The sequence below is a fragment of the Leptosomus discolor genome, chromosome 4 (genome assembly GCF_034619465.1).
Source record: "Leptosomus discolor isolate bLepDis1 chromosome 4, bLepDis1.hap2, whole genome shotgun sequence".
NCBI classification, from domain to species: Eukaryota; Metazoa; Chordata; class Aves; order Leptosomiformes; family Leptosomidae; genus Leptosomus; species Leptosomus discolor.
In genome coordinates this window covers 54,253,019-54,267,883 of record NC_141394.1, presented here as the reverse complement: position 1 = coordinate 54,267,883, position 14,865 = coordinate 54,253,019, and the positions used below count along the sequence as shown (strand labels likewise).

The window sequence follows — 14,865 nt, the reverse complement described above, 5'->3', positions numbered from 1 at the left end:
AACATGAGATACACTTTTATTAAAAATTTACCTCTGCAAGGTAAGTTACGAGGTTAAATGTGGCATCTGAGAAAGAGTCATGCAAATATCTACACACTACGTTAATCCAGTTAGAACAGTCTCTGGAATAACTGTGTGTACTGTATAAACTCATCATATGAGCCAGATTGGCAAGAGTTGGCGATTTCTCCTCTGCACAAACCTGAAAAGCAAAAAGCATATTTATTAGAAATGACAAATTCTTAGGTCCTGCTCTGGCAGGGGGGTTGGACTAGACAATCTTTGGAGGTCCCTTTCAACCCCTAACATTCTGTGGTTCTGTGTGATTCTTAACCTAAGCATTCACAAGACATTATGCACTTTTCCCAGGTTTCACTCCGTTTTCTAATAACTGAAATAGAACTAATCACATAAGCAACATCTACAGTTTCTGCTGAATTTTGGTACTGTGGCATCCATGCTCCCAGTTTATCTACTACTCATACCAAACCAACCTCAACTAGTGTCTCTAGCTAGTAGTGCAAGTATTTAAGGGACAGCAGTAACTTCTGGGTTTGCATCAGGCACGTACTCCTTTGAGATGGCCTGCACACAGTTAAGTGATGTACACACCACAGTCTGGGCAGCTAGAGGGCTATGACTGCATTTCCTATGAGAGACAGCACTTTCTGATTCCCCCTTCCACATTCTTCCCTAAAATGCAGATGGTCGGGCCAGTGTACCACCAGCCTGGCTGCAGATTGTTCGTGTGTACCGTGTATTGCTGTAACACACTACGGTTCAGAAACATTCCAAGGTTCATCCCTGTGTACAAGTAACAGAAAGAACATACCACCTTTTCTTCTCTACCTGCCAGTCCGAAAGGTAAGAATCACTTCCTTCTCATAAGTAAATTAGGAAGTGTGCTTAAAAATTTATTTAAATTTATTTAAATTTACATTTAAAACCAAAAAATCAGACAAGTAAGAAAAAGTAATTGATATCATTAATACAGATATTTGTTCTTTACATCTAAATCTTATAGAATAAGCTAAATGTGCTTTTTCATTGACAAAGGGAAATTCGTGGGTTGATACGAGGTCCAACTATATAAATTAGGACTGGATCACATCTTTAAAATACAACCTTTTATAGTTATTTCTATATTACTATTAGAATCACTTAAAAGTATTGCATAAGGGAGGACACAAATACAGAAACAATGCTGGTGTAAACTCCTGGATACTTCTCCAAGCATCATTTTACATACCTTTGCTATCCTGTCAGCTGTTTCTTTACAAAATGCAGTTGGGTTATCAAAATGTTGGATCAGATGAGGAAGTAGGCACAAGATGTTTAGGGGAAATCCTAAACACATACATAAACATAGTTACATGAGCCCTAAAGATTTTTAATATAACTTAATGCGGAGTACCTTACAGCATGACACATACAGTCACACAGATACGTAAATTATATATACACAAACATGTACCTAAGTGTGTATGTATGTAGAATGTATATAAATGTGTCTGTGTTACATATAAATTTGCATTAAGAGGAAAATAAAATCACCACGGACCAATTAAGCAAAACTATCATGAAACTGGATAGCTTTAGGCAGTACAGTCACAATATTTCTAAAATGTGTAAATGTTTGAAATAGTACTAATCGAGCTAGTTAGCACAAGATCATGAAAAATAATACACGTGCTCTTAAAACTCACTTGTAAGCAAGTTTAAAGTAAGTTAATAGCCAATACATGAAGTTTACGTGCAGTATTTCTTGGCAGAATACCATAGTCTGTAATGTATTCCCACTATCTAGCACTTTAATACTGACAACTGCAAAAAGCATTTAACTGAAAGCGTTTTCTTTAAGTCATATGCACAATTACTACTGCTGCAGACCACAATTCAATGAAAAAACATATTTTCATTACACATACACTTACTAAAGATACCTGCTAACTGAGAAGGATCCACCAAAGCATGCCTGGAAATTGTGATGAGTTTACTGAGGAGATGAACTGTCATTTCTTGTGTAGATGCTGAAGTAAAGCCTTTTAGGAAAAGCTGCTGAAGGCCTGGAAAGTTATTCCATTTCAGTTTATTCTGAACATTTTCTATCTTCTCCCGACTCTCTGATTTATCCAGAGGCAAGTGAATAAGAAGCTTGTTGAGTAGCTTGAGAGCCAAAAGGTATTCATACTCATAATCTGACTCTAGCAATGAAGCTGCAATCCAAAATATAGTGGCCATCAAGTTGACAGGGTCAGTAGTAGGCTGCACATCATACATCCCTCCCTCTCTCAGGGAGGAAAGGCTTCTAGTCCTGGCCAAACTTCCACCATGATTTATTCTTCCATCCATTATATCCAGTGTGTTGCTCCGACGACGGTCACCTCTCCGCTCACTGATTAAATTCAGTCTCAAAGAATTACTTCTTGTATTGCTGTAGTATCCCAAACAACTGCCACTATTAAGTGGACTTGTGCTTAGATTTATCTGTCCAGTGCTTTTCCTATTAGCTGCGTACTTGTTTCCCATTACAGAATCATGATATGAGGTTCTGAAATAAAAATCAATATTACATATTATTCCATATGAAATACTGAATAACTGAACATGACCCAGCAATGTGCACTCGTAGCCCAGAAAGCCACTCGCATCCTGGGGCTGCATCAAAAGAAGTGTGGCCAGCAGGTTGAGGGAGGTGATTCTCCCCCTCTGCTCTGCTCTGGTGAGATTCCCACCTGCAGTACTGCATTCAGCTCTGGGGCCCCCAGCACAAGAAAGACATGGACCTGCTCGAGTGGGTCCAGAGGAGGACCATGATCAGGGGGCTGGAGCACCTCCCCTGTGAGGACAGGCTGAAAGAGTTGGGGTGGTTCAGCCTGGAGCAGGCTCCGGGGAGATCTAACTGCCTTCCAGTACCTGAGAGGGGCCTACAGGAAAGGTGGGGAGGGACTCTTGATCAGGGAGGGTAGTGATAGGGTGAAAGGTAACGGTTTCAAACTAAAAAGTAAGTTGGAAAGGTAGCAGAGATTCTGATCCTTTTCAGAAAATCTATTCTTACAAGTTTTGCTTGAGGCAGAATGATAAAAAACATAAAAGGGCAAACAATTTTGTTATAAGGATATAACTATTTCATTACATTTGTAATACAGACCTTTAATAATTCAAATGTATAAAAATGCGTAGTGTAGCTTGACTAATAAAAGAACTTACTGAGAAAGGGCAGAAAGCAGATCATAATGCTTCATGGTTTCAGCCAACGTATCAATAGCAGACTCTAAGGTCAGAAGCAGTTCTATGACAAAACCCTGGGGAAATCCACAGGTCATTATAAATTATGCAATATGCACAAGGAAGATCACAGAAAATCTACTGAGTAGTGATACTAAAATACAAAAGCAGGACCAGTAACTAAATTATTATTTCATGTTTCAATTAGAACACAATCCTGATGAGAGCTCACATTGGCAGTATAGCTTCAACACAGGTAAAAACTTCAATTTATTTCTAAATATTCACATAGTTCATTCTGGTTTACATTATTTTTAAGGATGGCATCATTTAGTCTCTCATTTCGCAACATTAAAAGATTAGATCCACTTCTTTAGATGTAGAATTACACTAAGTTGGCTGGTCTTTAACACTTTATCAGGTTAAGTTCTTAATAAAAGAAAACCTGTATTATTTTTTGTATTGCTGATCTCAGGATTCTATGAAACAGAAGGTGTTTTCAGGAAACAGATCTATCAAACTCTCTGAAAGCTCCTATTGCTGTAGAAGAGAACGTGCACAGCTCATCTTTCTATCATTTACTTAGGTGAAAATTCAGAAAGCGTCATGATTAAAGGTTTTGATATTTGAAATATCTTTATCTAAAAATAAAAAACAACTGAATAAAAAATGCTTTTAAAATTTACTGTCATTAAAACAATAACGCAAGTATGTCATTTAGGCAGACTTAGCTTTCTCATAAAGTGAGGGGGAAATTTCAAATACCTGAGCTTCTTCTCCTGCATCTCCAACAGTTTCTACCAGTCTGGAGAGAACATCAGAAAGTGTAGATGCAGTAAGAGGCTGCTTCAGAGCCCTGAAAATCTGAAAGGACCTCCCAGCATAATGTCGAGAGGAGCATGAAAGCGCAGTTTGCAAAGCAACTTCACTGAGACGGTGTTCCAATTGAAATCCTCCTATAAAAGCAAAGAAATATTCAAGCAACACAACACTTCATTAAAAAACCCCCCATATCTTGAATTTAATGAAGAGTAAATTGCCCAAGTCATTCCCAGCTTCAAAATACTCTTATCTTTGACATTTTTCTCAAGGAGTATTACTCTCAAAAAAACCTTTCTAGGCATATAAACTTGTATTCTATAATACTTAACACTGGAGAGACTTGTAGAGAATAAAACATTTATGATTTGAATATTAAGTGTCCACAATAAATTAGTAAGATATTTCATCTAATTCTTAAAAGATTATATTTAAATGCTGTACCAGAAACATGAACTGAAGTCCCCAATACACAAGAAAAATCTTAGAAGCAGTAACCAATCACGTAGAATGATTTTATAGATAACCTGTAAATTTACAGGCATTCAAAAAAAATTCATTTAGTTTGCAGACTTGGACATTCGATCATGCATCAACTGTCTTCTAACATACCTGAGCTAGACTGTTTAAATATAGACACCACATGCTTTAAAAACACAGTTAACTGTTCAGCACTTTTTATATTAGGGTTCTTGGCCGAAACGTCTTCATGATTCCAAAGCGGGCCTCTTTTCCTAAAAACATAAAAATACAGTAAACATAACAGAATCAAAAACACACCCTTTTCTCTGTCAGATAATATTTAGTTATCTAACAAAGAACCAGTACAACTAACACCATTATACACTTCTTAAAACAACTTCCTTTCTTCCCATTTTCTTCCTATCAATACATGACACTACTCTAAATCTAGACTGATGTAAAGCATACGTAATCAAATGCTTTGAGAAACAGGCAGGATTTCAGATTTACACAATCTTGAAAGCTTTATATAAACTATCACACAAACTGCACAAGGATTGATGGTTTTACAGATGTTTTTGCCACAAATTCCTGGCTTTTGAATAGCCAGCTCTCTACTACTAGGTAATCCCATATACTTCACACAAATCTTGCAGCTCCCTAATCATTTTTATGTATTCCAGCCCTAATCCTTTAGATGGAAAAGGGAATTCTATGAACTGTGTGGCAAGGAAAGATAACAGGCCTGCATAGAACATGGCAAAAGACTTTTAAACACTCAGGACATGAAAGGGTTGCCAAAATTGTCTGAAATTGCTGGTAAGTTAGAGTTGTTCATAGGCCGTATCACATAAAGACACTTCAGGATTAAACCATCTCTTATGGGTGATAAAATAGAGATAAAATTAGACAACATGATGCTACAAAGTAAGGAGTTAGCCATATTTGCACAAAATACATGTCTTGACAAAAATGAAAATTGAAATCTTACCTTGAGGTAATAAATTCTATTAGAGTTTTCACCTTTTCGTCCTGCTCTACTGAAATGTCAACCTCATTGAGGATTGTGGTGTGCAGATGAGAAATGGCAGCACTTGTATTTCCTAAACTGATGCTAGAAGAGGTAGAACTTGAACTAAGCCCTGAGTCTGTCATTGGGGAGGGCTGGTAATCAGGTATAAAATCATGAACACCTGCTGAAATACAACCAAGATGATTATGTGCTCTTAAGTTGACAGTTAATATTAAATACATAAAAAGAAAAAATAGCGCTCTAAAAAAATAAGTAACAAGTAACTTAGCAAACGTAATGAGAATATTTTAATGGATGCAATAATTTCAACAAAATCAACAAGTCTGATATATACAAAGTCTTCACATGACTGGACCCTTAATAAGGAACTGCTAGACCCCTTTTTAAAACTACAGTATTATGTTTGATTTTTTTTATTGGTCATATGACAGGTCATCGGCTTCTCAGGCATCTCATCTTAATAATTTGAGACAAATTATATAAATCACTTCCTAATAAGGCACAGATATTTTTTTTGTTAAACTCAGTCCCAGTGTAACTGACAGCACTTCAAATCAGTGAACACTGGATGAAGTATTAGCTAGTGAACTGACTAAGCAGAGCCCCTCTGGCTGCACAATGTTTCTCTGCAGTTAGCTTAATCTTGCTCCTGTAAGATTTTTTTTGCCATGTAAAGAATCACATGGCAATAAAATACAGTTACTGCAGTAACTCCTCACATTACACCTCTATATATCTAAGAGGTGCTGGGAGAAAGTAAACTGGCAAGGAAAAGTGGGTCGCAAATCTTTGACTGTAGCAATTGTACATAAGCTTGAGACTCACTGACATCCTCCACCAATTTTCATTCTACAGAGCCACAGGGTTTGGACTGGGCTATTACCTGGTTCAAATAAAATTTAACATCAGCTTGTCTGACCTTGCGCTAGGCATGCATACGTGTAATCATCTTATCCTAGTCACCAGCTGGGAATGGTTGATGCTGATCTTATTCTACTTTCTACTAGACATTTTTGTTTTAACAATAGCAAAATACTGTGTCACGTTTAGACAGTTTTACCCAAAACTGTAAAGATTAGGAATGGAATGGTTTGTGTAGGTCACCATATAGGTGCACTGGTAAAGTTCTGCAAATAGGTTTACACAAAAAAATTCTTCCACTATGCCCACTTTTTAATTCCCCATTGCTACGAATACCAAATTCACAGAACAGATGAGTATTTTTGATTAGTGACAAAACCAGTTCTGATGTGGACAAAACAGAATGGACAGATTATATAGCAATATGCTGCCACCTACTGAAATAATATGAAATACTAGGTTTCAAAAAAATTAACTACTTCACATTTCTTTAGAAACTACAGTAGGCTCACACCATCAAAATATTCCTTTGATAAAAAGATACACAAAAAATTATAGTTTTCTGTATATTTACAATACTGTAAGGTTAAGGTGAATACTAAAAGGTAGTCTCTCAAAAAAGTATTCTGACAGCTTATTGAACAGGGTAGCATGGCCAGCAGAAGTGGGGAGGTGACCGTGCCCCTGTACTCTGCACTGGTGAGGCCACACCTCAGTTTGCAGTTTTGGGCCCCTCACTACAAGAAAGACATTGAGGTGCTGGAGCGTGTCCAGAGAAGGGCAACGAAGCTGGTGAAGGGTCTGGAGAACAGATCTTATGAGGAGCTGCTGAGGGAACTGGGGTTGTTTAGTCTGGAGAAGAGGAGGCTGAGGGGAGACCTAATCGTTCTCTGCAACTACCTGAAAGGAGGTTGTAGCGAGCTGGGGGGTAAGCCTCTTCTCCCAGGTAACAAGCGATAGGACAAGAGGAAATGGCCTCAAATTGCCCCAAGGGAGGTTTAGATTGGACATGAGGAAAAACTCCTTTACTGAAAGAGTGGTCAAACATTGGAACAAGCTGCCCAGGGAAGTGGTGGAGTCATCATCCCTGGAGGTGTTCAAAAAACGTGTAGATGTGGCACTTCAGGACATGGTTTAGCAGGCATCATGGTGTTGGGTTGACAGTTGGGCTTGATGATCTCAGAGGTCTATTCCAACCTAATGATTCTATGATTCTGTGATGGAAGTCAGAAATTTAAAGTTGCTATAAACAAGTACAAGATGTATCTTCTTGGGTTTTATTTTCAAGGGCATCACAAAAACTGCTGTATTATAGATCCAAAACACATAGCTCCCTCTGTGCTTTCCACTACTATTTAATCATTCAACTGTGCTCCCTACTCCAATAACTGGGCACAAAGTGCTAACATTTTGACTTAACTAAAATCTGAAGAAATACATTTTAATGCCAAGGGCTCAGGAAAATATTACAAGTAACAGAAATTTTAATAATGCCTGGAAGAAAATGTAACTTTACATGCAATTTTATCAAGCACATTTAATATATCTAAAGCATACCTGTGAAGGTATAATCTAAATGGGTAGTTTGCTTGACAGTAAGCACCCTGGACTCATTGAACTCTCTGTTTCTGAGCAGGACAGAAGCAACAGACTGGACATTGCTGCCAGATCCCATCACTATCAGTAGATGCAAAAGCAGTCGTTTACAATGCTCATAGACTTCACGGTGACAGTGGTCAAAACCTAACACAAAAGGAAAAAGAAAAGCTTTACTATATGCAAAGTCCATGCTGAATGAAATTATCTTAAAAATAGCGGTATTCAAACTGGTCTGTTATACTTTACCAAATAATAGATACATAATTCACTAAACAATGGTTTTCAGTGTTTCAATATAAAAACAAAAGCATACAGTTTAACAGACATTTAATATATCCTAATTTCCCACACAGCTGTAAGAACTTAATCTGTGGTCTGTGTGAAAACTAATACATGGAGAAACAGAAAGAAAAAATTTGAATTTTAATGTGTCTTCTACAAAGAAAAAGAGGCAGAAGTGGCTCCAATAGAAAGTGCCTTCAAACAACTCCAAAAAACTGTTAATTATATTCATATTAATCAAGCTGAAAGGTATTTAGTTGAATTTTTAAAAATATTGTAAATATTAACAAATTAAGTGAGATTTAAATACAATGGAAAACATTCATTTAAATATGGAAAAGAACAGCTACATAATTAGCTACAATTCCTAAGTTACTAGATATATTTCTACATGAATTTAGTTACCTATAAAAATTGCATGAAGCAAAAGATGCAAGTATCCTCCCCACTCCACCTTTACACTGTGGTCAACTATCAAGTCAGTCAAAAGGATCACAGCTATATTGCATCTAAAAACAACCAAAAAAATTTGTTAGAAGAACAGAACACGAGCTTTATGAAGAGTTGCAAAGCACTTAATACGCTACTAACCAGTATTCTTTCTTAAGTCTACAAGCATCCGCAAAATTGCATTACAAGGGAAAAGATGAATGCTCATAACAAAGATGGAAAAACTTTAGTCCTACAAATTAAAAGGCTGAGAAATCTTAAACTGCTAGACCTGCAAGTAAAACCGCAGAAAACAACGTACTACCTATGGTCTTTAAATCTACTGGTTTTTAACCTGCTATCTTTAAATTACTGTATTTGGGCAACACAAATTAAAACATACTGAATTGCCATCAGCATTGTTAAAACAGTTACCTGTGAAGAGACATGCCCGGAGGAGAAGTTTCAGGCAAGTAATCCACCAGTGGTGACCAGCAACCTCCAGTAGGTGGAAAAGGTAGAGGCTCTCCTTGATTGTGCTCCATCACCTTCAACCGCCAGTTTGAATACAGAGGCATTGAATCACCTAACACAACAGACAATTAAACCAGAAAAAAAAACAACTTCTGTATTATACAGTCTTCTGAAAAAATATTTTAAAATTCTTGAATAGGTGAGATCTGGAGGGACAGGGGAACCAGCCATAAACAGCAGTTGTTGGACGCAATTTAAAAAAAAAAGTGGTTACTTCTTTTAATATAAGGATTATTCTACAGAAGCCATATATACATACTCTGCATATAACAGAGTAAGACTTTGTTGAATAGGATCATAAAAATGATGGATGCACACAGGGAATGTGGATGCACATAAGGAAAAAAAGGCAAAGTGATCTAATATAATTTCCTCAAATTTCAAACCTCATGTCAGATAGGGAGTTAATGCTGGGTTCCCAAGAACGTACTGAACTCATACTGAAGAGCTGCATTTCATTATAGACTAAAGATGTGTTTCTCAGGTGCATCTCATTATAGGTCTTGCTAGCAAAAATCCACCAGGTCTACCTGTCAGATAATGCCAGCACGATACATGGGGTAACTCAGAACTTGCCATTTTTACAAAAGCACAGCCCAATCCCGCTGCTTGACAAAAGTCACTGCTCAGAAAAATCATCAAATTTGTCAAGAAAACACAGAAAGACATTTAGTTTTTGATTAAACAAGCTTCAAAAGTGGAAGAAACATCAGCTATTTGGTATTAGAGTATACTGTGTTACACATCCAAAACATTTTTGTTTTTAAATGAGATGTCTCAGACTTCAGAACTAGCAATTAAGGCTAGAAACAAGTAAGGAGACTGCCTCAACAGTTCAGTGTTTCAGTGATGCTACCTGTTGTCCTTTCGGAAGTATAGCTGCAAAAATTTCAGAAATTCACACATGTATCAGCTCATAATCACCTTCTTGACTGGAAGTGACAAACTTCTTACTGATGGCACCTGTGAATTATCATCCGCTTCAAGATACTTTGTGTGGCTGCCACAAATAGCAGACAATGAAATGACCACAACTATGATATTGGACATCACCCATCCAGGCAGTAACAAAAACACTGGCTGCCCAGAAGGTCCATCAACCTGTTACTGACCCAAGTTTAGCAGATCTGCATCAGTATTCGCAGCCTTTACAACAAGCTCTGTAGAGGACTTTATGTTCCACTTCTTGAGGGAGGCTATATGAACGACATATTCACTCTAACCTTTATGCTCTGCACAGAATCAGTCATTAAGGAGTGCATAAGGAGATCCTAATGGACTCTGTTGCTTCAATATAGCATATGGGACACACTAGGTTCTATGCTGATATGCAATGCTCAAAATGCAGAAACTTACATCCTGTTGCCCAGTAGCACACGAAAGGTAAGGAAAAGGCAGTACTGTTATCATGTGCTGTACCATACCCAAACAACTTAACTGGCAGCAACATCAACTGTCAATAAAAAATTGAGTGAAACCTAAGAAGACAGTACGTGGGAGCACTATAATGATCTGTATCAGACTGAAATATATCTGACAATCGCATGCAGGTTTAAAGTAGAAAGTAAATTTAATTACTAATCGCTTGTAAGCTGAAACGAGTTTCAGTCAAACCCATACTCTGACAAAGCATACAGAACCTGCTAACATAACGCATCATTTACTGCTTGACCACTGTCCTCATTTTTGCCTGATTACATGACCTATTTAGCTTTCCCTAGCATTGTCACAACGATTTTGTATCTTAGGCACTCCTATGAAAGTAGCCACAGTTAATAAGCCTCTTTTAAAGGAAAGCCTCCAAAAGTATATAGTTTCGGGAGAAATTTTTACCTCTGCACCTCAGAAAACACAGACCACAGACCATAAAAAATAACCCAAAACACATTTTCAAAACAAGCTTGAAAATTGGAGGTACACAACAAGATCCTTTTTCCCTGGTATACTTTGCTTTGGCTTCTCAGAAAGTTTCGTAGACTTTTTTTCAAACAGGTCAAGGACTGCTATCATTTAAAAGCATAACTACTTCTAATTTTCTAACTTTTAAACTTCTTTTCCATCATCTTTTTCCTCATTCATCTCATCCTTCTCCTACTAGTCTCTCTCCAGTTTCTTCTGCCTAAACAAAAATCTATCTTTGGTGTTGGTACTGGCAAAGAAAATAGAGTAAAACTGCTTAATTTGGGAAGATGTTCACAACTCATGCCAGAGGACAAGGGAAGGAAAGAAAGTGTATTAACCTCCTTGCACATTCTATTGTAATCAAATGTATGCTAGACTTCAATAGCAGTACTAAGACTGAGGAATGTAAAATACCCATGTTTTTAGTAGGTTCCTGCAAAAACCACTGATAATGTCTATTTCATCATATTCCACAACCTTTAGCAAAAGTATCAACTTGTGATAATTTTGTTTTCTACCCATAGAAATATTTTTAAATAAAAATATTACTTTTTTCCTCTTCATATGATCCTCCAGAGCTGCTGCTGTAGCGAGATTCTAGTCTGTGGTGCTGGCGGTTTAAGTTACTGTTCAACCCACTGTAGATGTCCAGGTGTACGTAACTGTAGGAACAAATAAAGCAGCACTAGTAACTGACATTATGTGACAAAAATTAATCAGGGTCTCTCAGTAAAACTGTATTTCAGGAAACCTAAGTATTATGCAAAAATATTTCATCTTACAAGGACAATCAATACGATGCCAAAGCATCTCAGCAGTATTAAGACACACCTCCTGCAGCAATGCTAGATAAGGGGATTCGAGGAGATAATCCACTGTAAATTACATTTGTTAGATAATTTTCACTTACATTTAAGTACATTAAAGTATTTGTTACCATTGAATGTAAGTTAGTTCTCACTCTTGAGCAAAATACTGAAGTCCCTATTTGATCTGGCACAGATATATATACACACACACACAGAGTCCAAGAGCCTACCTCCCTAATCTGATAAACTGAAGAAATCAGAGAAATGAGAGTGCTAAAAGCACAGTTTCCAAGATGTTTCTATGTAAGTTTCTAAAATTCCTCCTGGTAAGTCCAAGATGTACATGGTATATCCTACCAAAAACATATATTCTGGGGAGGTGTTAGGCAGCCCTACAGCATACGTCAAAACCTGCAGACTTTCAAAACTGACTTAATTACTTTACAAATTTTTTCAGCTCCAGCCCCCATAGCAGTCAAATACTTGTCTGTGCCTTGCTAGGCTGAATTCTGAATGACAGCTCATATTCCACAGTCTTCCATGATTTACTTTCACGCAGCCCCCCTTGCCCCCAGTTTAACTGAGAATTGTGGTTGTCTCTATCAATATATTTAGTAATCTAACTATACTGTTGTAACTATCCTAGGGAAGAAAAAAGTGTCCCACTGGGAAATTATATGGGGAATATTATTACTAAGGCTCCCAAAGAAGTCGTCACAAAATATACTCGTTTGTGTTTACCACATTAGTTACTCCACAGTAACAGCACATGTGCACTTTTTTCTGTGCATGCTTTTCCTCATGCTAACTATATAATCCCTTCCCCATTTTCACTTTTAGGTTAGCTATCTCATATTCAACACAAAATGAGAGCATGCCCACAGTCAGTTACTGTTGAGCTCCACGTCTACTCTGACTAAGTCTATGTCAGCTGTTTACTTTCCACCACCCTCACCACCAGTACCACTGTCTCGCCAATTTCTCCAAAAGACTGTTCTTAAGAAGCTCAAAACTGATGGAGGGAGGCATCTGTTTTAAAGCTAGCTGGAATGGAACTTGCCACAGATACCAGGCATCCAAATACCCTAAACTGGGAAAACAACCTAGCTTTCAACACATGGGCACTGTTGATTTCTAGTGAGCCAGGAAACCAATTTGTTAATTGGCTACATTACTAAACTAATAACATTTGCCCTTGACGTATCCATATCCATCTGCAGCACAATTTCTCTTACACAAACATTTACAGTCCAGTGTAACAGTAGCTAGTTTAGGCATCAATAACAATAGAGCTATAGTAACACAAAACCTGATCTGGATTGGTCCCTTAATTTATTCAGTTCTCTCTACAAATTTTTGAATTCAAATTACAATTGAGGCTGCTACTGTTAATCCCAAATAATATCTCAGTTCTGTTACTTAGAACATCTAAAATTCTGCAATGTAGACATACGTGTAGCCATTGAGACACAAGTATTTATAGTACCTACGAGGAATTCCTGTAATTCAACTAGTAACTGTTCTTTGAGGAGATACTTACTTCTCTTCAATATTGTCTTTTATGTGTTTACTGTCAGGGTTGCCATCTGTGGGAGCTACCATTGTATTGCTGCTAGAAGTGGTACCTGTGAATTACAGACAAAGAAAAAGATTGGTGAATAAAAAAAGAAAAGCAGTCTTAAGCACTACACAATAACCCTTATTTATTTGTCCATGCCAAGAGCCCTAACCAGGTTCACACTACAGCAAATGGCACAAACACAAACTGAGCCATAGAAATTATTTCATATGCAAGAAAAAATTGTTGTTTAGAGTAAAAGATTCTGAGCTGCTACCATAATTTCACTAACTGGAAAAAATCAAAAGAATCCAAGAATCTCTGAGTCTTTAATGTAAATTAAGTAGAAAGGCTTGGTCTTGAAGCAGGATCTAGAGACCTATTTCTTTCTTTCCTGTATGCTATAACTCATAGTAACCTGTATAATGTAGTTGCACTTTGGTATGCAGTTAATTCAAACCACAAACAGATTAGGGATTAACACCTAACAGCCTGCAGTGAAGCTTGTATCAATTTCTTTTTAAGAGAAACTTGCAAGCATCACAGTGAATAGATGACCACAGTTGAAAATAATTTTGCACCCTCCACAGATTTTGCTACTCTCAATTACAGTTAAGTGCAAGAGCCTGATAATTTTTCTTCATAATTTTTAAACACTTTCATGAACAAGTGCCAATGCATCCATCCATCAATGCATCCATAGATAACCTCTATGTGATAGGTCCAGGCTGCTTCCTAACATTGACAGCCCTGCAGCACAAAAGCTAAGTCCTTGCTCAGATATGCTCCCATCCATGTCTTTTGTGGCTTGCTTTGAAAGATGCTTCACCAAAACCAGACAGCTTTTCCCCACATTTCTCAGCATGTTCTTGGACTGAAGCACGAGGTAGACACTTTTTGTATTTTCAGTGGGGTTTTTTTTTTTGATGATTGATCTATTGTTAATTGTTAATTATTTCTAAATAAATTCTCCTAAGCAAGTCTACTTAAATCCTCTTAAATAAATTCCTTCAGATGCAGCTTGGGTCTATAACATAACTTAAAATATAACAACTTATATTGATTTAAAATTATGTAAGTTTTCCTAGTTGTTTGACTAAACTGACATAGAAGTGTTACAATGAGCGTAAACAGTGCAAGATCTGAACATAGACAAAGTCTAACATACACATTAATACAAACTTTTTCCTCGTGAACATATCAGATGTTCTTCAGTAAGAACTCCGAGTACACCAAAACCCGCAGAACTTGTAAAACAAACTTTGTACCTTAATTTTTTTAGAAACAGAACACTGTACTCCTATTGAATACTTACAGATGAACTTCAATATTAGAACTGATTGGTAATA

General features: G+C 37.1%; 1 protein-coding gene across 3 annotated transcripts in view; it reads right to left on the bottom strand.

The window, feature by feature from the left end:
* Positions 1-14,865, bottom strand: part of FRYL (FRY like transcription coactivator) — a 147,910-nt gene that overhangs the window by 36,035 nt on the left and 97,010 nt on the right. For all 3 annotated transcript variants that reach the window (XM_086463977.1, XM_086463979.1, XM_086463980.1), the window contains 12 exons: positions 13,499-13,583; positions 11,699-11,811; positions 9,149-9,299; positions 8,690-8,793; positions 7,961-8,146; positions 5,501-5,705; positions 4,660-4,781; positions 3,994-4,184; positions 3,211-3,305; positions 1,944-2,551; positions 1,250-1,347; positions 32-202 (listed from right to left, as the gene is read on the bottom strand). In XM_086463977.1, the coding sequence (XP_086320103.1) occupies positions 32-202; positions 1,250-1,347; positions 1,944-2,551; positions 3,211-3,305; positions 3,994-4,184; positions 4,660-4,781; positions 5,501-5,705; positions 7,961-8,146; positions 8,690-8,793; positions 9,149-9,299; positions 11,699-11,811; positions 13,499-13,583 (2,129 nt within the window). The remainder of the gene's footprint in view (positions 1-31; positions 203-1,249; positions 1,348-1,943; positions 2,552-3,210; positions 3,306-3,993; positions 4,185-4,659; positions 4,782-5,500; positions 5,706-7,960; positions 8,147-8,689; positions 8,794-9,148; positions 9,300-11,698; positions 11,812-13,498; positions 13,584-14,865) is intronic.